General features: G+C 39.0%; 1 protein-coding gene across 1 annotated transcript in view; it reads right to left on the bottom strand.

The window, feature by feature from the left end:
• Positions 1-24,367, bottom strand: part of SPAG17 (sperm associated antigen 17) — a 235,322-nt gene extending 210,955 nt beyond the window's left edge. The window contains exon 1 of the mRNA XM_043575965.1: positions 24,226-24,367. Within this exon, the coding sequence (XP_043431900.1) occupies positions 24,226-24,312 (87 nt within the window). The 5' untranslated portion in view covers positions 24,313-24,367. The remainder of the gene's footprint in view (positions 1-24,225) is intronic.
• Between the last annotated feature and the right edge of the window lie 373 nt (positions 24,368-24,740).

The raw sequence follows: 24,740 nt of genomic DNA on the forward strand, positions 1-24,740 counted from the left end.
GCTGCTGACGACCACAAGGATACCAGACTATCTTGATTGTAAACACTCCATCTTATTCTCTTCCAAATTCAATGAACTATTCAAGAAACACCAATATTCCGGCAACCAAATTATGATGTGGGAAGGAAGGAGAATCTAAGGATGGTCCTGGGGCAATGCCAGGTCTTCTAGATACCCAAGGTTGACCATGCTTATAGGGAATGATGGGGTTAATCTGAAAACTCCCAGAGGGTGTCTCAAAAAAGCTGCGAGGGAGCCCCTTGAGCAACAATGTGCTCAGGAATCTGTGATCTGTCTCAATTCAACAAGAAACAAGCAGCAATTCTACCAAAAAAGCATTTGTTAGTGTGATTAAACATCTGTGATATATGAAACTGCAATGGTTACACAAAAATGACTAAGATAGGAGTTTGAACGTAAGCAAACTATCTTTATATTTCAAAATAAGTTCCTTAAAAGACCTTTCCTTTGTTCGGGCTGCTTAACGACCTCAACTTCTCTGGCCCATTAAGGGAGTCAGGATTTGCAGCTTTCCAGAGCTGGCATTGTGCAGTGACCTTGACTTTTCCAGCCTCCCAGAAAGCAGGAGTTGTTCAATGAAGGCCAGAGGTGGTGGAGATCTGTCTCTGGTGAGAAAACTGGGATAAGACCCCCAAATTGACAAGCAAAGGGTAAAAAGGACTCATCAATATCAACCAGTCCTGGCGGGTGGGCAGAGTAGAGCATGGGTGGGTGTCTGAGTCAGTTCTTGGGATCTTTCTTCTAGAATGCTCATGACTTTCTTCAGATATCCACTCCACTGCTGCTGTGTTAGGGAAGAGTTTCTCAGGAGGCTGACAAGAAGGTGGGGTGGAGGAGAGCCAGGAAGGAAGGCGTCACTGAAGTCAGGGGAGGAGTGGTATATATCGTCAAAGGCAATTAGAAGGTTACCAGTGACCTTAGCAAGAGCAGTTCTATTTGAATGAAACTGCTTCCTGCTCATTCCTTCACTCCTGCAACACTATCCACCCTCATAATTCACATATCTCCTTCACCATATGAACCTCGTGTAAAGACCATGTGACTAAGTATTCCAAGTTAATGATTATGATAAATTTCAAGCCCTCGATCTGGATATGGTTATTAATTTTCTCCAATTACACAGGTACATGGAGTCTATTTATTGGTTACATCAGGGCAGTAATTCATTATAATTATTCCTTTCCTATTGATTCCCTAATATAGTCCTTACAATAGCTCTTTCAATGGTGTAATAAAAAGAGAACTGGCTTTAGTATCAGAAAACCTGGTTATTAGTCCTGATTCCAACCACATGGTCTTGGAAAAACACTCAGATACTCAGAATATGGACCTTAGTAAAATAATGCTTATAGTGGAGAGTCATTCATTCATTCAACCAATATTTACTGAGGAGTTACTAAGTGCCAAACATCAAAATGGGCATTAGGAATAGAATGCATAGGCATGGGACATAATTACTATCCTTAAACCATATCAGCCTGGGAAGGAAATACACAAATAAAAGTGAAAAGAGACTATATATGAAAGTATTTCATAACTATAAATCACCGTACAAAGTATTTTTTTAATTATTATACTGTTCATCCTAATTTATTCACTAATAATGAACATTTACTAAGTGGGGACCTATGTTGTACGTGCTACTCTAAAAATGGAGGATACAAAAATGGATAAGACCAATTAAAGGTAATGAACTCTTTCTGTATATCTCAACATGGTAGACTTCAAAACACAATGAACGCTGAATAAAAAAAGACAAATTGCAGAATTGGTAAATAGAATATGGAAATTAAAAAAATATAGTCATCATACAGAAACATAGAGTAATCATACAGTGAACAGTACTATATATCATTCATGGATATAGATAAAGAAGTTCATAGATAGGCTGAGAGGATATGCCTTAAATTCTTGTTGGAGTTTGTTTCTGGGAAGAAAGAGAAAGAGATAGAACAGGGGGTGGCGGTAAGGACAAAGTTTTCAGGGTTTTTTCAGTGTTTACTTAAAAAAAAAGAAAGACAAAGTAGCAACTGTCAATTTTTCATGATACAATTTTCCATGGTACAAATGTGCTTGTTATATTATTCTTTGAGCTAGTCTGATTTTAAAAAGTACGGAAACGAAGTCTCTGGTCTCAAAAGACCCCCACAGTCTGGTAGGGGAGACAGATATATGAAAGTCACAATGTAAGGTGATATGCATTTTACTAGACCACATCTCTCTCTGTGTCTTAGGCAAAGTTTCATGGGCAGATGCCACTTAAAAGAAATAGTGAAAGGAATTCTTCAACTATGTCTCCTGCTTGTCCACTTTCTCTCTACACAGTGGCCTCACTTCCACTGCCTCAGAAAAGCAAAATTTTCTTGCTTATGTTTCCTCCCCTGTTCACATTTCATCTCCATGCATTCTTCATGAGTCTCAAGAACTTGCTCTTTTCCTTGGACTGAGGAAGATTCTAATCCCTCCTCTGCTGTTCTAGAGCCAATGATTCACTTTCCTTTGACCTTGTCTACAACTTTGTTCCTTCAATTGTCCCATCTCGCCCTCTCCAGTTTTCCAGCCCTTCTTCTCCTTTCCCCTCTATGTCATTTCACACATAGATAACTATCTTCACCTAGTTCCAGTCTTCCCACTGACTGATTCCCATCTGATCTCCTTTTCTTCATAATTGAACTCCCCAGAACATGTGACCTACACTTGAGGCTTCCATATACTGATAAGCTCCATGTGTTTTTTTTTTTTTTTTTCATTTCTTTAAAAAAAAATTATTCTCAAGATAGCTAACCTACAGTGTAGTCTTGGGTTCAGGACTAGATTCCAGTGATTCATCACTTACATATAACACCCAGTGCTCATCCCAATAAGTGCCCTCATTAATGCCCATCACCCATTTTCCCCACCCCTCAACCCCACCCCCATCAACCCTCAGTTTGTCTTTTGTATTTAAAAGTCTTTTATGGTTTGCCTCCCTCTCTATTTTTACCATATTTTTTCCTGCTCTTCCCCTGTGAACATCTGTTAAGTTTCTCAAATTTCACATATGAGTTAAATCATAGGATATCTGTATTTCTCTGACTTATTTCACTTAGCACAATATCCTCCACTTCCATCTGCGTTGTTGCAAATGGCAAGATTTCATTCTTTTTCATTGCTGAGTAGTATTCCATTGTGTGTGTGTGTGTGTGTGTGTGTGTGTGTGTGTGTATACACCACATCTTCTTAATCCATTCATCAGTTGGACATTTGGGCTCTTTCCATAATTTAAGCCTATGTTCTTAAACTCTATAGTCTTGTTTCCAACTCCCTCCTTGATCACCATTACCACCACCATTCACCCTATTGAAATTACATCCTTGAAGGTCACTAATGATATTCTTATCACCAAATATAGTTGCCTTGCCCTTTTCTCCCCACATCTCCATATGTGGGTGACTTGACCCTTCTCCCTGATCTAACTTCCAGGACTCCACCCTATCCTCATTCTGTCTTTACTATTTTGGATGTTCCATCTCTGACCACCAGGCTCTTTCTTTTCTTTCCGTTTCATACATGAGGATCTTTTAGATATTCCACAGAATTCTGTTCTTAACCTTCTGTTCTTCTCCTGGCACATACTCTCTACTGGATATTTTAGCTGCTCCCATGGAGCACCTCTCTACTGACAATCCCTAAGTTCATGTTTCCAACCATGGACTGTGAGCCTATGTTTGACTTCCTGATGAACATTTCTACTTTGATGTTCTACCATCATCTCAAACTCAGTGTATCTAAAAGCTGAGCTCTTTGCCTCTCTCTAGCCTAAAAACAAAACAAACAAAATCTTCCACATCACAAACAGTAAAAGTCATCCAAGTTCATCCTGCTAAATTAGTTGATTTCTGAGACTCTCCATTTCTCCCAGTCATCATAACTTCAAATCCTCTCCCATTCTCCTCTCGGCTGGCAGCTACAGTTACTTTCTTCCTAGGGTTTCTTGAATATGCCGCTTCCTTTTCATTTTCATGACGATTCTCCTAGCTCAACCTGTAACTACCTCGAATCTGGACCATTGAAAACAACTTCCGCAGGGTCTAGTCAAGCCTCCAGCTTCTTCTATCTCCAAACTATTAATTTTCCTAAGACATCAAATTTATCATTTCACTCTTCATTTACAGAAGGTATTTTAATTGTCAACTCTTGGACTCTAATGGAGTAGAACTCAAAGCCCTTTACCTGCCCTTCCTCAGATATTTTTAATACCATACTATTACTTTTCTAAAGTCTTACAGCTCAGGTAAATTTCTCTGTGTAAAATGTTGAACTTCAACTCTCTCATGTAAATAAGAATAATATGTTGTTGTGAGGATTGACCATGATAATATGTGTAAAGAACCTAACACAGCGTCTGGTTTATGGCTAACTGTATATCACAAATATGCTCCATGTTTTCTCAGTTCTCTGCTCACCTCAGCCTGGTCTTTTTATACAGAATGTCTTCCTTCCAGCTGAAATTCCTGCTTGATTTTTCCCAGCGCAACAGTGATCTCTATGTCCTCTGACTACCTATAAAAACTCATTGTCAGTACTATGCTAGTACTATGGTACATACATTGTGATCACTGTATTAGGGTATGTCTTTTTTTTTTTTTAATTTTTTTCAACGTTTTTATTTATTTTTGGGACAGAGAGAGACAGAGCATGAACGGGGGAGGGGCAGAGAGAGAGGGAGACAAAGAATCGGAAACAGGCTCCAGGCTCTGAGCCATCAGCCCAGAGCCTGACGCGGGGCTCGAACTCACGGACCGCAAGATCGTGACCTGGCTGAAGTCGGATGCTTAACCGACTGCGCCACCCAGGCGCCCCTGTATTAGGGTATGTCTTAAACATTAGTTTGCATCAGACACATGCTTGATAAAGCACAAATAAACGGGCTCCACCCTGAATCTATGATTCAGTAAGAATGGGGTGGGGCCTGAGAATCTACATTTCTTGTAAGTTCCTCACTATTGCTATGGCTTCTGGTCCAGGGATCATACTTTTTTTTAAAATTTTTTTTAATGTTCATTTATTTTTGAGAGAGACAGAGACAGAGTGTGAATGGGGGAGGGGCAGAGAGAGAGGGAGACACAGAATCTGAAACAGGCTCCAGGCTCTGAGCTGTCACCACAGAGCCTGACGCGGGGCTTGAACTCACAAGCCACGAGATCATGACCTGAGCCGAAGTCGGACTCCCAATGGACTGAGTCACCCAGATGCCCCAAGGGATCACACTTTTAGGAGGACTGCTGTCTGTCATTCTCAGATTGTAAGCTCCTATAAAACAGAATTGCTACATTGTTCCTTTTTCCACTGACCCACCCTCTTTATTCTTTTCTCTCTTTTTAAGTTTACTTACTTATTTAATTTTGAGAGAGAGAGAGAGAGAGAGAGAGCATGCATGAGTGAGCGAGGGGCAGAAAGAGAGGGAGAAGAAAATCCTAAGCAGGCTGACACTGTCAGCATGGAACCTGACACAGGGCTCAAACTCGCAAACTGTCAGATCACAACCTGAGTCGCAACCAAGAGTTGGACACTTAACTGACCGAGCCATCCAGGCACTCTGTCCTTTTTTTATATACTCCAGGTAGTACATTGGACAGTAATTTAACATGGAAGAAACGTGTTTTTTCACCGGAATTTTTTTTTTTTTTAATTTTTTTTTTTTCAACGTTTATTTATTTTTGGGACAGAGAGAGACAGAGCATGAATGGGGGAGGGGCAGAGAGAGAGGGAGACACAGAATCGGAAACAGGCTCCAGGCTCTGAGCCATCAGCCCAGAGCCCGACGCGGGGCTCGAACTCACGGACCGCGAGATCGTGACCTGGCTGAAGTCGGACGCTTAACCGACTGCGCCACCCAGGCGCCCCTTTCACCGGAATTTAATGCAGACTCCATATTCACTAGCTGGTATAATCAGTCTTAAACCATGTCCAACATTTTAAAATCTACTGAAATGGAATGACTTAGTCAATAACAGGTATTTGTTTATAAAGAAAAGCCCATTAGATATAAATACAGGCAGACAACCCTCAATTCTTCATGTTAGTGGAGAGGTATAAGAACTCTAAGAATTAAAAAAAAAAGAAAATTATTTGTATTTTCCTTGGAATGCATTTTAAAAGTTATGTTTTGGGATGGGCCTTATACTCCAGAAATTCATAGTGTTTTAAGTATTTTCCCCATGAAGGGATGTTTCTGTATCAAGGACCACTGTCTGCTTTCTCTAAAACAGATGATGGATGGGTGGGAAGGAAGATTAGGAGGCAAGTGTCAATAGCAAAATAGGACAGAGGAATGAAAATGGGGAAAATTTTCAGAAGACAATGAAAGGGTAATTCTGTCTCCAAACTCGGGGAAGATAATGGCTGGCCACTTAATCATGGCCTAGTCTCCCTGTGGACTACCCACATCTCAGCTACTCCTGGGCTGAAGGCATATTATGTAAAGAGGTTCCTGCTGGATAGCTGACATTTTCAATGTTTAGAATTGACTAGTGGGGAAGGTCTATAAAGATTAACATAAGAAAGATCTAGAAAGGCATCCACTTTGCCTAGCTTGCCTTTGTTTTAATCTCACTTTTTCCAATCCAAGCTAGGGTGCCGGCTGTTTCCAGTTGAATTAATTTAAAACATGTCAAGCACAATTGTTCTGTGTCTACATGTTTATTTGTTTGACTGAAAATTTTCATCAACCAAATTAAGCTGGATGACTTTAAAGACTTTTTTTAGTAGCTGAAACTCAAAAGAGAGAGAAAACTTTCAACCATCCTTTTGCTGGAACACTGACTGGCTCCTATAATATAATTAGAGGGGCACCTGCTTGGTTCATTTTAAGTGTCCGACTTTTTTTTTGGCTCAGGTCATGATCTCGTAGTTTGTGAGATCGAACCCCGCGTCGGGGTTCTGTGCTGATGGCATGGCGCCTGCTTGAGTTTCTCTCTCTCTCCCTCTTTCTTTCCCTCTCCCCTGCTCTCGTGCAAGGGCACAGGTGTGCACTCTCCCTTTCTCTCTCTCAAATAAATAAACATTAAAAGAAAAAGAATAATTAGCCATGGTGGTGAGGCCAACCAACAGATAAAGTAAAAGGAAGAACCCTAAAGAAGCCACAAGCAATCTTTCAGCAAAGCTGCAACCGGAAAAGTGAAGTGCACGCCTTGGAGGATGAGCTGGCTTCCTCAGCTGTTTTGATGATGGTGTTAATGAGGGTACAGCCAGAGGTCTCCTCCCCATATGGACTTCACATTTGCAAATTGGGCTCCACATGACCAAAACCTTTGATCTCTAGATAAGACTGTTCATTATTGAGCACAGAGGCACTAAGCAAAAAACCTTCTTGAGCAAAACAGGCCACATCCTTACTTTAAACATAATTTAAAGCATACAGCCTTCTGACCGAAAGTGTCGTCTTTATCACAAAGAGTAATACTGTGTAATATATCTATAGTTCTTTCCATAGCAAAGGTTGAAAACATGGTCATAATAAACCAGTTTTCCACATTTTCCTAGGTTAGTGCTAAATGAAGAAGTTAAGCAAGATAATAACAATAGGCGTTCTTGAAGGTTTCACTTTATAATTATAATAACAAGTGTAAAGAAAGAAACCATTTTTATACTCGCTCAGCCTTCTAAATATGCGATGTGAAGATATAAGTGGTTGAACTCAATATTCCTAACCTTAAACTAGTTTGGCCCAAACTCAGATATTATGTACATATATGGAGTCATGTACATTTCTGGAGATAGTATGTTTTTTTCATGGATGTTTACATAATTTGGGGGGGTTCCTTCTCCATTTTCTATTTCAATGTACACTGCCTGAGAAACTGGGCCATTGCCTGTCCCCCCAGGGCCACACACTCTAGTCATATTTAGTAGAAGACGCAATAAGAACAACACAAAGAATAATGATTGTGAGGGAGGAGGACGAGGGGAGGCCAGGAAACAGACTTTTATGTAATCTTAGAAAGCATTTTGCAAGTTTTCATCCCCAAAATATTGAGTTACCATGGGAGTACTTAAAAGCAAAGGTAGGCTTAAGCAGGCTGTTCTCTGCGTGAAGTAGTAGTAACGGGGGGGGGGGGGAGCCCTAGAGATAATTCTTGAACAGGTTTTATTTAACTACTTTTATTAAAAATATGAAACTAGATTACAATGAAATCTAAAATCCCAATCCAACGCTGGGTGGCTTCTTTCATTGTCATTTAGTCTAATTCCTTTATTTTGCAGATGGAAAGAAAAATCTATGACATCTTGGCAAGTTGACATAGAGAGAGAGAAGCATGTTCTGATTTCCAGACAGTGAGCCTTCCTCTGTCACCCTGTCTTGCCGTCATTATCAGATATTTTGACAATGACACGGTGCCAAGGGGATAGCTCAGCACTGCAGGGAGATTTCACAAAGGTCTCTGAGCTGAGCAAGCACATATATCAGATGAAATTCAGTGTGGGAAGTCTAAGCGAATGCTTTGAGGAAAACATAATCCAGTCATAAGTTTAGATGATCGACTATAGGGAACGTGTCCATATGTAATGCTTCCCATAACCATCAGCTCAATGTGCTACAGGTCTATTGAAGGGCCTTTGCTCCTCCTGTCTGGAAAAAAAAGGAGGAGTTAAATAGAAAACATTATCCTACCATTTTACGAAACCAGAGTGTCCTCATGGAAAGTTGTGTTGAGTTTTAGGCATAACACTTAAAAAAGGATTGAACAGCCGGAAAGATTGACAGAATGACAAATAAACTGGTCATGAGGAAGGAGGGACTTCAGGGGGAGGATTGACTAAAACAAATTTCGGATAGACGGGGGAAATATACAGTATGTCTCAGTCTCTTTAGGGTGTTACAACGGAATACCACAGACTTGGTGGCTTATAAACAACAGACCTTATTTCTTACAGTTCTAGAGCCTGGGAAGCCCAAGATCAAGGAATCTGCAGATTCAGCATCTGGTGAGAGCTCACTTTCTGGCGTATAGATGGTGATCTTCTCACTAAAACCTCAAATGGAAGAAGGGGTGATGGATCTCTCTTGGGTTTCTTTAATTAGGGCACTCATCCCATTCATGAGGCTCCATTCTCATGACCTAATCACCACCTAACGCTCTTGATTTCAGCTCAAGTCATGATCCCAGGGTCGTGGGATCAAGCCCCACATTGGGCTCCATGCTGAGCATGGAGCCTGCTTGAAATTTTCTCTCTCTCTCTCTCTCTCTCTCTCTCTCTCTCTCTCTCTCTTCTCTTTCTCCCTCTACTCCTCCCCAGCTCAGGTGCACTCTCAATCTCTCTCTCTCAAAAAGAAAAAAAAAAGATTGATAAGCGACTTGTACTCTCATCCATTACTGATGGGGGTGTAAATTGCTGTAAACCCTTTGGAAAACTCTATTGTAGTAGCTACTAAAGCTAAGCACATGTCTATCATATGACCTAGCATTTCTATTCCCAAGTATATACCCAAGAGAAATGAGTACAAATGTCCAAAGAAAAAATTTGCACAAGACGTTTATAGCATTGTTTGTAATATTTCAAATTAGGAATGACCCAAATGTCAATAAGCAGGAGAATGCATAAAAAAATAATGGCATATTTACACAATGGAATAGTATAATTCCATAAAAAAGAACACACTACTTATACTGCAACAACATATATGAATTTCACAGATATTATGTTGAGCAAAAAGGATAAATTGTGTACTAGTTCATTTATATAAAATGCAAGAACAGCAAAAAAATTGAGGATGTTAGAAATCAGAGTTGTGTGAACTCCCTGGGCTATAAGTATCAACAGATGAAGGTGTGAGGAAACCGGCTGTAGGTCTGGAAGTGTTCTATATCTTCATCTAGATGATGGATTACAGGGGTGTATACATATGTCAAAGTATATGGGGCTGGACATCTATTATTACTGTTTGTTTGCCCACAATAGAAAAAGAAGAAAACTAATGGGACGGGAAGAACATGATTTAAAGGAGGGTAGTTTTAGTACAAATAATAGGAAGGATTACTGCATTTGTTTTGTCATTTTTCCAATTGAGATTGACTGAATATATTCCAGGCACTGTTTCCAGAGGGGAGACCCAAAGATAATACCACTCACTTCTCGTCCTTGAGAATTTCACAGTCACGTGAGAGGACAGACCCATCAATAACTCTAATAAACACGGTAAGTGCCATCATCATGTTATTCATAAGAACCATGGAAACATGGTGAATCAAATGTAGGAAATGACAAGTCAAGGGATAGTTTCATGGAGGAAGAATATTCGAGTTGTGACTTTAAGAAAGAGAAGAAGTTCACCAAGCGGTGTAGGAGAAGGAAGGATATTCTAATATCTATATATCTATATCTATATCTATATCTATATCTATCTATGTCTATATCTATATCTATACCTATATCTATATGTTATATATGAAAGCACAAAATTGCCCAGCAGGTTTGAGTTATCTAGTTGTCAGGCATGACGGGGAGTCTGGATAGGGGAGGGACGATGAGGTGGGAATAGAGCTAGGAAGACTGTGAAGGGCCAATAAGTAACTGAGCCAGAAGCAGGAAGTGCCACAGTCATAGTGGTACTACAGAAATACAACCCAGGCGGCCACAGAGGGTACACAGAGGGGAGAAGAGGAGGTGCCGACAGTCACTGAACACACAGCGCTCACTATGCCAACCTGGTGGCTGAACTGAAATGCATGCTGGCTGGTAGACAGAATGAAAGTAACTGTGCTAAGTGGTAAAATTAAGAATGTAAAATCTATTGACTTGTTAGTACAAGCTGATCATTATAAGATGTTGCTATGATCGTTGATAACTGGGCTTGCTGGCATTGTGACATCAAGGGGACTTTTGCAGCAGGTCTGTGGATCTGGGCTGTGTCACAGTAGACAGCAAGGCTACACTGCGTATCCTTTAGTAGAGCATCCTGGGCTTCTGGAGGATCCCTAGTGAATCATCACCCTAACCTCAAAGTATTGCTTTTGACTTGTTTCGTTTTTATTTTCATTATAGTGAAATGCAATTCTGTGTGTGTAGTTTTTGATATAACATACACAATTATGGTAAATATTTTAAATAGAAACCCACAGTGAAGAGACTTCAAAGTCTGGATATGTTTCTAAAATTTCTTTTAAGTATCATGTACTCAGGTAAATATTCTGGATTTTCGTGAGCTCAAAGAAGAAAATAATAATCAACCCCAACCTGAGGCATGTTCTGATACTGTGCAAAAATCATTACAACATTAAAAATGTTTGCATTTCTAAAATGAAAACAACTTGATTCTTTCAACATAAAAATCTGATTAACTTATTATTACAAGTGATATAAATGTTGGATGGAAATAGAGCTCAAAGGTTGTATTGTTAAAAGTTGAACAGGCAAAACAGTTTTTTAAATCAAACTGCCTATCATGTTTGTTAAAGGTCATGATTCCAATAAAGAAAATTTTAATCACTAATGAAGGAAAAATTAAAGAACACAATAAATCAGTTTCATGCAATAAAGTGCTTCAAATAAAATCTTCTTTTAAATCAAGTGTGTCAATAAGGTAATTACTAAACATTTTTAAACATATAATCAGAACTTTTAATACAATCTATTACGTAGTTAAACATAAGTGAACATTTTTAGACATGAAATACTTAGTTGAACCTTGAAAAATAATTTGTATGGGCATATCATAGCAATGTAGCCTTATGATCTTGACTGTGGCAAAGCATTTATCTACTGAAATGATAGAGCAACCTTTTGGAAAACATATAAATCAGACTAGTAAAATGTTAATCACTATTGATAGAGCTGTAAAAGTTCCATATAAAAGTATTTTAAGAATACCGAATATGCAAAGTTCAAGATGCTGAAGGTAATTAGGTATTTTTTATTGATCTGGTGTAGCAAGACGGAAAAGCATTTGTGATATCTCAAACTATTTCAATGGGTACCAAGAAAAATGGTTTCACTGAGAAGTATTTACTTGAAAACGGTGCCAGAGTGTAACATGCATAAAGTCTGGAGTTGCAGCCCACATTTTTTTTTTTTAAGTAGGCTTCACAGCCAGTGTGGAGCCCAACAGGGGGCTTGAACTCAGCGCCCTGAGAACAAGAAAGACCCTGAGATCAAGCTCAGTCTGAGCTGAGATCAAGAGTTGGACACTTAACCCACTGAGCCATCCAGGGACTCCAACAGCCCACAGTTTTGAAGAAAATTTCAGATGTTTTGTTTTCATCCCAACTCAGTATGTATTCGATATATTCAGCTGATACAATAAGAGATGTATATGAAGTCAATATTAGTACCTTCTTTATAAATTTTCCATTTGTTACCATAAGGGGTTTTAATACATATTTTTAAAATTTATTTACTTTTGAGAGAAAGAGAGAGACAGAATGTGAGCAGGGGAGGGGCAGAGAGAGAGGGAGACACAGAATCTGAAACAGGCTCCAGGCTCTGAGCTATCGGCACAGAGCCTGATGCAGGGCTTGAACTCATGAACCGTGAGATCATGACCTGAGCCGAAGTTGGACGCTTAACCAACTGAGCCACCCAGGAGCCCCTATTTATTACCATATGTTAAACAAACACTAGAGATAATTAAATAATATATCTGAAGAGAGCTCAAGATTGGACATTAGAGAAATATTAGAACCCAGCTGGGCAACACATAGTGCTAGCATTGCACCGACTGAGAAGAAATCATGCCAAGACTGTGTGTTCATTTTAATGTAAATCTGAAGTGGGAGTAGTTAAACATTTGAAAAGTGCAACTAACTTTTAGGGATTTGGCTTTAGTGAAATATTCTACTATGAATTTCAATACTTTCTTTAGCTTTGTCAGAGAGAAATGAAAACATTTTGCCCATATAAAATTAATAAAGTGAACCATAAAAGAGATGTAGAAGATATATAGAAACAAATGAATAAAGAGTACAACTTGAAACAAAGCAATCAATTATAAGAGAAAAATAATTTTTTGTTTAATAAATTATACAGAAATGGGTTTATTATTTTATGACAAAAATGCAGAGCACGATGAATTATTAACCTCTTTCAATTTATTCAATCTTAAACTTTAGCCACAGTATGCAATGTTAACCAAGTAGATTTAGGGTGATCAAAAATGTATAAAATTAAGTCAACTAATTGAATGTGACATTCCAAGAAATGGTTTTGTGACTTAATTGATCATAAATAAATTAAATATAAAAAAACTCACACAATATTATGAAGGCTAGAAAAAAATTTCAACATAATTATTCACAGTTCAAAGGCTGGAATTATAAGAAATCCAAAAGTGTAATTTACTTTTACTATGACAAATGATATTGTTGATATTGAGAGAAATCCTCTACATACAGAGAACTACAAATTGCATAACGACTACCATTTTAAAAGGAAAGTCACAGAAGAGCCTATGCACATTTCTTCATGTTACCTCATGGCTCAGACAAGGGCAACTTTTAGGAAGTGAAACCCATCAACCAAAGGCTGCACCAACACTTCTGAAAACCAACAAATGATTTGGAAATCATCGGAAAAATGTGATGATTGATAAGGACAAAAAACTATACCATCTGGCAAGGAGTTTCATAAGGTACACATAATTGAGTTTATATAAAGAATAAAAAGTAATTTAATTGTAAAAAAAAAAAAGAAAGAAAAAGTAATTTAACTGTTAAATTTATATGTTGATTTCCATGTAATTGTGCCAGTTAACATATTTTTAATTTTCCCTCCTGGATGAAGGCAGGCAAGAAGAAGTTGAGAAGGTGATCGTAATGGTGTTGGAAGTTACGAGGCATGAAAAAGAAGGAAGTGAACTAGAGAGGCCACAGTAATAAGATTTGCTGATCAATTTGTTATGAGAAGAGATGGGGCTAGGGTGTTTCTAACTTCAATGAACAGGATAGTTAGTACCAGTTCTGAACACACTGAGTTTGAAGACATGTGTAACGACCAGGTGAAAATATATAAAAGATTAATAACAACAATAATTAGTATATTATCCTATAATAACATAATAATGATTATTATTATAAATATTTATACTGGGCTACATAGTGTTCCACATTCCTTCAGATACTTTATTTGATTTTCATGCTGCTCCAGTAAATATAGTCACACTATTATTACCAGGAGCTCCTCCTTATCGAGGCCCTACTATTCCTGCATTCAGCAATGCTATTTGAGCCCCTCTATAGGCCAGGGGTTGGTGATGTATCAGTCAGTAAGATGAATCCCTGCCCTCATGGAGCGAACGTTCTCATGGAGGAAAATAGACAATAATGAAATATATGTAAAGTAGAAGGTCAGGAACAGAGTCAGGGTTAAGTGGATGGAATGTGATGGTGTAGTTTAAATAGGATGGTCGGGGAAGGAGATATTTGGACAGAATCCTAAAGGAAGGGAAAGAGCGACTCACGTGATTATTTTGGGAAGGGTCATTCTGGGAAGAGGGCACAGTAAGAGCAAAGATGGCAATGTGTTTTTGACGGGTCTGAAGATCAGCAAAAAGGCCAGTGTGGCTACCACGGACTGAGTGAAGGGGAGAGTCACAGAAGATTTGAGATGAAGTCAAAGTAGTTAGCAGAGGAGACACACACACACACACACACACACACACACACACGGTCTTTAAAGCCCATGGTAGACCACTCGGGATTTTACTCAAAGTCTTGTGTATTAAGAGAAACACTCTGACTGCTATATGGTGACAAGACTCTCCGTCAGCAAGAATGCAAGTAAGAAACCAAGTTCTAAAGCTCTTGAGCTACCTGTAGCTTAGGCAGGTGATGATGATGGCTTAGAATAGGATGTAACAGTGGAGTTGAGACCAACAGGACAGATTTTAGAAACATTTCAAAGGTGGAACCAACAGGATTTACTAAAAATTAATTATAGAGTGCAGAAAAGAGGAAGAAAACAACAATTGCAAGATTTTTGGCCCTAGTGACTCACTGGGTGAATGGCGAATCCACTCAGTGAGGTGAAGACGTGGGAGGAACAGGTTTGAAGGGGGAAAATATGGGACTTGGGTTTGGAGTCTGAGATATTACATGTTAGATGCCTTTAAATCCTCTCAACAATTGCTTTCATATCTGTAATGGAGGTATGACCACTGTCCTTCTTTTATGGTTGTAAAAACTAAGGCTTTGAGATTTTCTTCAATTTAAGTTCTTACAGCCAATGGGTTGAGACTAATCCTAGAGCTCAAAGGAGAAAATAGGCCAGGAGGCTGACACAGTAAAATCCAATCAATGAATTTGATTCAAAAGTATTTCTTGAAGAACACTATGTACTTACTTAGCACTCTTAGGTGCTGTGATCAGGAAGGAAGGAATCACATGTTCCTTCTGCTACCTTCCAGGAATTTGCAATGTTGTAAGGGAATTGAGATACAATAGATGACTCTGAAATTGTTGGACCACAGCTCAAAGTAGGATCGCATTAAAGATAGCAATCACTGGAGTAGTCCGGTAGAAGGAGAAAAGTCAGTGATGGGCAGAACTATGTGACTTGAGCTCCTTTCTGGAAGATACGAGGGAGGATTTTAATGAGAAGGAGTTGGATGATCTTCAGGCCAGGAACCTGCATGGGTATAGTCAGTCAGTACGTGCCTGGGAATACCACGGAGACCATTCAACTGGAGTAGACAGAGAAAAGATGGATGGACAGAGAAAGGCCAAATTAGGCAGTGCTGTGAAAGCCAGGCAGAACATCTTGGATTTTATCCCATGGGTAACTGGGAGCCAATGATGGTTTCTAAGGCTAGAGTTGAAACATGGTCAACATTCACCATTTCTTAACTAACATTTTCCTAGGGTGTTGCCAAACTCACATTGGCAACACTTACATTTTACTTATATTTAATATTTTTCATTTGTAATAAAAGTGATCACATATAACATCTAGGTAGATATTTTGACATGCTAATTCCTTTCAGTTCCAAACTCATTCAAATAATACATTTTTGTCCAGAAAAGAGAAATTATAATGTGAGGTTACGAAAAGTCCATTTCCCTCTTAACATTCTTCCTAGCAACTCAGTTGTTTTCGTTGGCTTTTATTAAAACAACCTTTGTGTGAACTGGCAATTTGTTTTGTAAATATCAATGAAAGCATATTTCAGAAAATATAGTAATAAAAACCAACCCAATTTCAGAAATATGCTCGCTGCCAGACATCAGTCTTCAGCTCATATTATGAGTATTTCCAGTAAGTCTTAAATACACATTAACATGAGAAATAGCTCACTGTTTAAGATCAAAAAAGTTGAAAAATCCTTCACTGCCTCTCAAAAACTGCTCAAGGATTCTGCCTAATAAAATGTATTTCCCTTTTTGATAAAGTGCATTCGTAATGGTTCAAGCGCTTCATTTCAGTTGAACATTTTCCCCCAAAACTGACTTAAACTCAGTTTATTACAATCCTAACATCTATGTGTTTTACAACTGTGTTTGTTTAAGAGGTCTGGGATATTAACATTTCAGTAATACCTATCTTGAAGCCTTATCCACATTATTAAACCTTTACAAGAACTATAAACTTTGTCCAAGACTCTAAGGAACTCTATTATTATTTTTCAAATGTGCACAACTCAGCTATTGTCACTAAGCTACAGTTAATAAGAGAAAAAAAAATCTTCTGCAACTGAAGTATAATAAGGAGACACTACTAACTAAATATTCTGAAGAACTTTCACTTGAATACCTCCTGGCTGGCAGCTGAAATATCTGAGAAGTTTTGAAATGGTATCATTGCGTAGTTATTTTCTGGACGCTGTCATAATCATGCTATGTACCTGCTGGGATGCTCTTTTATGTGAGTGAATGTTTTCTGTCCCTTCCTCTTCTCTTAGAATACATCTCTTTGGTCTACTAATTGTCCTGATTTCCACAATATATATTTCTTCATATTTCAAAGTAGATCAGTGAATTAATTCCATTAATATAGCTTGAGTGTGGTACCCTGTGCTTAGAACCATGCAAGTCATTATGGGGTAGGTACAAGAAGTATAAAGATACGATTTTGCTACGAAGCAGCTCATATTATACTTGTGTTCTACAAAACATGAATTGATAGCACATAATTCAAGGCATTCTGTAAATACTATGTTATAAGATAAAGCCTAGAGCCAAAGCGAGGGAAGATAAATCACTGAATGTCTCGACCTTGCCATGCTTAGATCCTCAGTGGTATGAAAGGGGTGGGTTAGCCCAGATACCCAAGGAGTCTCCACCTCTGGGTGAACACAGGAAAGGATGGCACTACCATGTATGTCCTCAGCTTGCGTCTTTGATGCCAATATTATTACTTACTTGAAAGGTATCATGAATTTCTTCTTTTTTTAATGTTTATTTTTGAGAGACAGAGCATGAGTGGGGGAGGCACAGAGAGAAAGAGGGACCAAAGATCTAAAACAGGCTCCATGCTAACAGCAGTGAACCCGATGCAGGGCTCAAACTCATGAACCTTGAGATCATGACCTGACCTGAAGTTGGAGGCTCAACTGACTGAGCCACCCAGGTGCCCTGCATCATACATTTCAATGTGTAAAAACATACATTGAAAATGAAAATACAGAAATTGGAAGCAAGGCCTCCTGAGTCTCAGTAAGGACCTCAACATATTATGGTAGATGTTCCCAAATATATTTTTTAAGTTTATTTATTTATTTTGAGAGAGAGAGCAAGTAGAGGAGGGGCAGGGACACACACACACACACACACACACACACAGAGACAGAGAGAGAGAGAGAGAGAGAGAGAGAGAGAGAGAGAGAATCTCAAGCAAGCTCTGCACTATCAGCGTGGGCTCGAATTCACAAACCATGAGATCATGACCTCAGTGGAAATCAAGAGTTGGGCACTGAACTGACTGAGCCACCCAGGCACCCCCCCCCCAAATATTTTTAAGTATGTAAGTAATCATATTAAATAAGAATTGAAGTATTAATCAAGAAGTAAAATCTTAATGATAAATGTAAGGCAAATGACAAGAAGTATTGAGTCCCTTAAGTTGGGCATTAGGGAACTAAAATCATAATTACAAAATGAAATCAGTGAATTACAATAGCAAAGCTGACTGGGTTAAGGGGTATGTGAGTTGCCATAAACTTTTTTCTTTCTTTTTTTTTTTTTTTGTGGTGGGTCACAGTAAGCAAATGGAAAGTTTCTATGCCAAAAGATGGTCTCTTGAGTTGAAGCTGCCTTTTTACTACACATAAAAATGAAACCTTAGGGGCACCTGGGTGCCTCAGTTGATTCAGCATCCAACTCTTAAACAAATAAAAAAACATTTTATGTTTATTTAAGACAGAAACAGAGCATGAGTTGGGGGGGTGGGCAGACAGAGAGAGAAGGAGACACAGAATCTGAAGCAGGTTCCAGGCTCTGAGCTGTCAGTACAGAGCCCAACATGGAGCTCAAACTCAAGAACCATGAGATCATGACCTAAGCCAAAGTCAGACGCTTAACCTACTGAGCCACACAGGTGCCCCCAGAGTCCAACTCTTGACCTCAGCTCAGGTCATGATCTCATGGTTCATGAGACTGAGCCCTGCATCAGGCTCTGCACTGATAGTATGGAACCTGCTTGGGATTCTATCTCTCTCCCTCTCTGTGTTCCTCTCTGGCGCGCGCGCGCACACACACACACACATACACACACACGCACACACACTCTCTCTCTTGCTCTGTCAAAAATAAATAAAACAAACTTAAACAATTTGAGACCTTAAACCAGGAACAAATGAAAAGAAATAAACACCCTCTGATAATCTGAAAATATGAAAGGGGTTAACAATTAAAATTAGCAAAATCTCCAGAATTCTACCTGTGAGATATCTAAATCAACCCAAACAACTTTTGCGGAACCTGGAACTGTGAAGAACACATTTGAGACACATGTTCATAACATCTTAAAGAAAAAAAAAAGGATTTGTATCTGACTTCTGAATATTTCCTGTAGTGTTATCATGTTGTCACTTAACATAGAAAACATTGCGAGATTCTTTTATCCCATAGTGGCACCAAAGCTTGGACTATAACACAAAAGTCCAATTGAAACATGTAGCCCACTCATTCTGAAGCTACGTGACATTACCCAGAGGCAGGTCTTGTGCAATCTGTAAGCTCCTAGAGGGAATGGCTTTATTGTTTGGACAATTGTGAAAAATTTTCCCAAGTTGTCATGAACAAAGCTTCTACTAATCTCCACTTTCTCAGCATCACCTGTCCTATAATAGGCTTGGAAGAAATAGGAAGATCATAATTGATTACAAGTTCTCTTAGACCACAGTGACATCAAAAAAATGGCAGACTAGGCAGTTACATGCCTCTGCATCCCCTGGAAACATTAGAAAAAACAACTTGAAACTGGCTGAAATTACTTTATAGGAGCACTGAAACCAGTCAAAGATCTAAAGCACCAAGCAATGCCCAATCAAGAAAAAGCCACATTCAATAAGGTAGGAAATTTTTTGGCTCTTGTACTCTCCCTTGCCCCACCCTTTCTCCATGAGAAAGGACAGCCTTTTCAACAATTGGTGCTGGGAAAACTAGATATCCACATGCACATGTGGATATCCACATGCGGATATATATATATATATATATATATATATATATATATACACACATATATATACACACACATATATATACACACACACATGCATAATACATATATGTGATATACATGTGTGTATATTACATGTATACATATGTGTATACGTACACACATATGTATATGTAGATATATATACATAAATATGTATACATATGTATGGGTATATACATGTATATACGTGTGTATATATATAATGTTGGACCATAATCTCACACCATACGCAAAAATTAACTCAAAATAGACCATGCATCTAAATTCAATACTAAAACCATAAAAATCTTAGAGGAAAACATAGGGGAAAAGCATCATGACACTGGGTTTGGTAGTGATTTCTTGCATAGGCAAGAAAGAAAAGAAAAACTAGATAAATTGAACATCATCAAAACTAAACTCTTTGTGCATCAAAGGACACTGCCAACAGAATGCAGAGGAAACCCATGGAAATAAGAGAAAGTATTTGCAAATCACATACCTCATAAAGGGTTAGTAGCCAGAATATATAAATTAGTCCTACAATTCAACAGTAATAAAACCCCAACAACTCCATTAAAAATGTGGGCAAAAGAAGATATACAAATGGCCAAGAAGTACATAAAAAGATGCTTGATATCATTAATCATTAGAGAAATGCAAATTAAAACTACACTAAAATACCACTTCACATTCATTAGGATGGCTGAATCTATCTATCTATCTATCTATCTATCTATCTATCTATCTATCTATCATCTATCTACCTATCTCTCCCCAGAATTTTAAAAGTACTGGTAAGGATGTGGAGAAATTGGAACACTTTTGCAATGTTGGTGGGAATATAAAATGGTATAGCCACTGTGGAAAATGTTATGGTGATTCATCAAAAAATCAAACATACAATTACCATAGTATCCAGCAATTCTCACTTCTAGTTATATACTAAGAAAATTGAAAGTAGGGACTCAAGCAGATTTTTGGACACTCGTATTCTTTTTGTAAAATGGGTCCACTCCTATTAATAACAGCATTATTCACAATAACTAAGAATTAGAAGTGCCCATTGATGGATGAGTGGATAAATAAAACGTACCCTGTACATCCGATGGGATATTATTCAGCCTTAAAAACAAGGCAATTTTAATACATGCTACAACATGAATGAAACTTGAGGACATTATGCTAAGTGAAATAAGCCGGTCACTGGAAGACAAGTACTAGATGATTACATTTACAATGAAATATTTAGTTAAACTCACAGATACAAAAACTAGAATGGTGGTTGCCAGGAGCTGGGGGGAGGGAGGTATAGGGAATTCTTTAATGGGTATAGTTTCAGTCAGGGAACATGAAAGTGTTCTGGAGAGGGATGGTGGTGATGGTTAAACAACAAGAATGTACTTAATGCCACCAACGGTACATTTAAAAATGGTGGAAATGGCAAATTTCATTATTATATTTTACCATGATAAAACAGTACAAATAAAAATATCTTAGACCAGAAGTTCTCCAAATAGTGCCTTCAGTCACCAAGTGTTTAGGTTAGCACCTTTTCCTCTCACTGTGGCCAGTAGAGGCGGCCTTGACAGTTGCATTAAGATTTTAATTTATCTTGTTTGTTTTTTTTAATATGAAATTTATTGTCAAATTGGTTTCCATACAACACCCAGTGCTCATCCCAACAAGTGCCCTCCTCAATACCCATCGCCCACCCTTCCCTTCCTCCCATCCCCCATCAGCCCTCAGTTTATTCTCAGTTTTTAAGAGTCTCTTATGGTTTGGCTCCCTCCCTAACTTTTTTTTTTTTTTTAAAGCATCTTTAACTCCCTAACGCTGCTGGATATCATAAATATAATGTCTATGTCACATACAAGCCCACACTAAGATATTTTTATTATCTTATTGCCAATGTGCCTAAATATTTTTATCGAATTTGAGGTGTGATATTTCACATATATTAATAAGATAAATGTTTCAATGCCTGGATAGCAAAGTTAGTAAATGACTTTTTTGATTGGCGGGATTATTTTAGGAGCAATGTACCCCAGAAGCAGTCTAATCCACATTTCTCTTTCAATTTAAATGTCCCAGATTTATTTAAGGCCTATATTGGTCTCCTTACGTAAAATAATCATCCTCCTTCATTCTACCAGCTCAAATTCTACCCATTCTTTAGGGCCTAGCTAAAGGCAAGTAATTTTGTAAAACATTTCCTGACAATCCCAGCCCACATTCATCTTCCTAACCCCTAGTTAGTCATTTAATGCTTAGTCTAGTCTCTATCTACTCGTTTAGAGCTTAGTAACAGACTACCTTGTATCATTTGCTATCATTTTGTGTTTTAGAACCACCTAAAACGTGCGGAAAAATTAGCAATTATTCCAGCCCGAAAGGACAGCCCAAAATACTGATACAAGGTAACTTCACTGAAACCAGATTGTGGATTTACTGATTCTCATTAAAGTCTAGTACAGCTCCAACATGTGCACGAGTTCAAAATCATTACTGATGTGACTCTTGAATCCGTTAATTCTAAAAAACTAGCTTATGTAATGCTGAGACTTTTCCTTTCTCACCCCCCCCCCACGCATATACACACACATACACACACACACTCAACTATACATACTGGCACACAATATTTCCTTGAGTAGCAACTGTACAGAGAGAAATTTTGGGTGCCAAAGCAAAACATTTTTTGAGCACCTACTATGTGCAAAGCACTTTGCTAAACCCTATGAATCAGGAATTCACACCTCTAGAAGTCCTCTTTAACCCCACTCCAGAATCTATTACATTGGTGGTTAAGTCATGCCTCTGAACATTGGACTGCTGGGTTAAGTCATCTGGGAATTTTCCTCTTGGAGCAGACATGAACTCAAACTGAGAAAATAAAAATTAGGAGAGGAGGTAGGGGGGAGTTGTCTTCCCCTGCTGTCAAAACGCGTGTATTCCAACAAACTGAAGAAGTTCAGCCTTTGTTTTTAAAACTACATATTACTTTGGGTTCAAATTCTTTCTCTTAATAAATAAGATTTATTGAAATTATACTGTTTGAGCAGAACTGAGAAAGCTGAGTATTATTTCAGGTTTTCGAGCCATAAGGAAAAATAGTGTCTTTAGGTTTTCCATTCAACTAGGAAAATTATAGCTTCATATTTGCAACACTAAAGCTAATGCAGTGTCAGCACCCCCATCAAATTCTGTTGTTCAGCACTTTATAATTCAAGCAGAAAGGTTCACTCCAAGCCCAAACTTGGCCTACACAATCTCAAAGAAAATGGAGAAAAAGTTATTTTGGCCAGTGCTGACTTATAAAAGCAAAAGAGAGGGGGCTTTTAACAGAATATTTTGAAAAACATCTTTGAGAATTTGAGAATGTAACTGAGAACTACTGAGCTGACATCCTTCATTCTTAAAAGTTATAGAAATAACCGCAAATTCCATGATGTCATGTCAGCATCAGCAGTGTCTTAACCACTTTCATGAAATTCTTCATCAGGTAGAATTCCTTATCAGACAGAATACCATTCTTAGAGAAAAAAAAACAATTACAGTAGAAAATAAGGACACATAAGTACGAATTTCTCATGAGGGTATCATAAGACTTTAGGTATATTTTTCCTTTAAGTACTGATTCTCTAGTGCACTGTACGTACACATGGAAAATGAAAAAAAAAATGTTTTTCCAGTTTTTAAAGTACTTTGGAATTAATGGCAGGCCAGAATTCCCAGAATCAACCTTTCTCCATCCAAATGTCATCCTGGATTTAGAAGCAACTAAGTGTAGCAGTGGATTTCCAGGAGCAGGTGACAAGAGTTATTGGGCTCCCCAACCAACTAAGTGTTGGTGGGTATGAGTGGGGTGGGGAGCTAGTCTGGTTGGGACGTGGTGCAATTCGAAGTCATGTGGCAGGGGCGTTATAGATTGCCTGGTACCTTTTTGCTACGCTACGGATGAGTCCACCAGCCAACCCCTCAGTACTCTGATCTCTTACAGTACCTTCAAAATATATAAAAACTTTGGTGTTGTGGTATCAGGGCATTGCAGAAGAATCTCGTCTTTTCCTCTCTGCAGAAGGCTCACTTGTATTAAATACGTTGGTATCTTAACTACTCCATGTCTCTCTTCCTACAGCATTTAGTAAGCCTTACTTACCACAGGCCAGGCTACGGATGATTTAACAGGATGATTCCTTCAGATGTCCGCAGGAAGCAAACAGTTCATAAAGACAACTCCAGTGTAATTTTGGAGTGCCATCTAGGCGACTTCACTGAAAAGGATCTTGAGGACTCAGAGCTACACCACCTCCCTTCCCCCTCACTCCGGTTTCTCCACCCTTTGAAATCGCACTGATTGACCGGCGCCCCCTTCCTTCTTCCTTTAACGCCCACTCTGCGCGGATGGGAGCGTGGGGCGTTTAGTGGGCGGAACTCCCAAAGCGTAGGACAGCGGAATCAAGAACAGTTTTCAGAAAGGGCGGCGGTGGCGTCTGGAAAAGAGGGCGAGCCTGGCTGCCTTTCCTGGAGGGTCTGGCGGGGCTTTGGCATTCCCGGGGTCAGAGAGGACTTTCAGGGCTCTGGGCTCACCTGATTGAAGTGTGCAGCGATGAGCGAGGGTTCCCATATCTTAGAACTGGTGCTTGGAGTCCCACCTTTCTCTTTCTTGGGTGCCATGCAAAGGACGGGAGGGGCATTGGCGTCTAAACTGGGCTCAGGCCCGCACTAAGCGTCCCTGCTGCCATAGCAACCTAAGCCACGCCCCATTCTCTGAACGTAGGCGGTGCCCCTCCCCCAAACCTGCCCTGAATCCTCCGGCCAGCTGCTCCCGTCGCCATAGCAACCGAGCTTCCCAGCTCCATGCAACTCCGAGGCCCGACTCCCAGATTAAATTTTAGGATTTTCCAGTAGGGCAACTGTGCAAGATGGTGAGGTCAGGACGAGGCTAGCCTCGAGATTGTCTGGCTTCCTTTAACTCGCTTTGCCCCCGCTCTGTTGCTTCTTGGAGACCCTGTGGTCCGAGGTATTGTCTAGAAACTCAGAATCCCTGGAATCCCGCCCACGATTTCAACACCTTTCAAAATTTCTTCGATCCTGGTTAACCT

This window comes from Prionailurus bengalensis, chromosome C1 (genome assembly GCF_016509475.1).
Source record: "Prionailurus bengalensis isolate Pbe53 chromosome C1, Fcat_Pben_1.1_paternal_pri, whole genome shotgun sequence".
Lineage (NCBI taxonomy): Eukaryota > Metazoa > Chordata > Mammalia > Carnivora > Felidae > Prionailurus > Prionailurus bengalensis.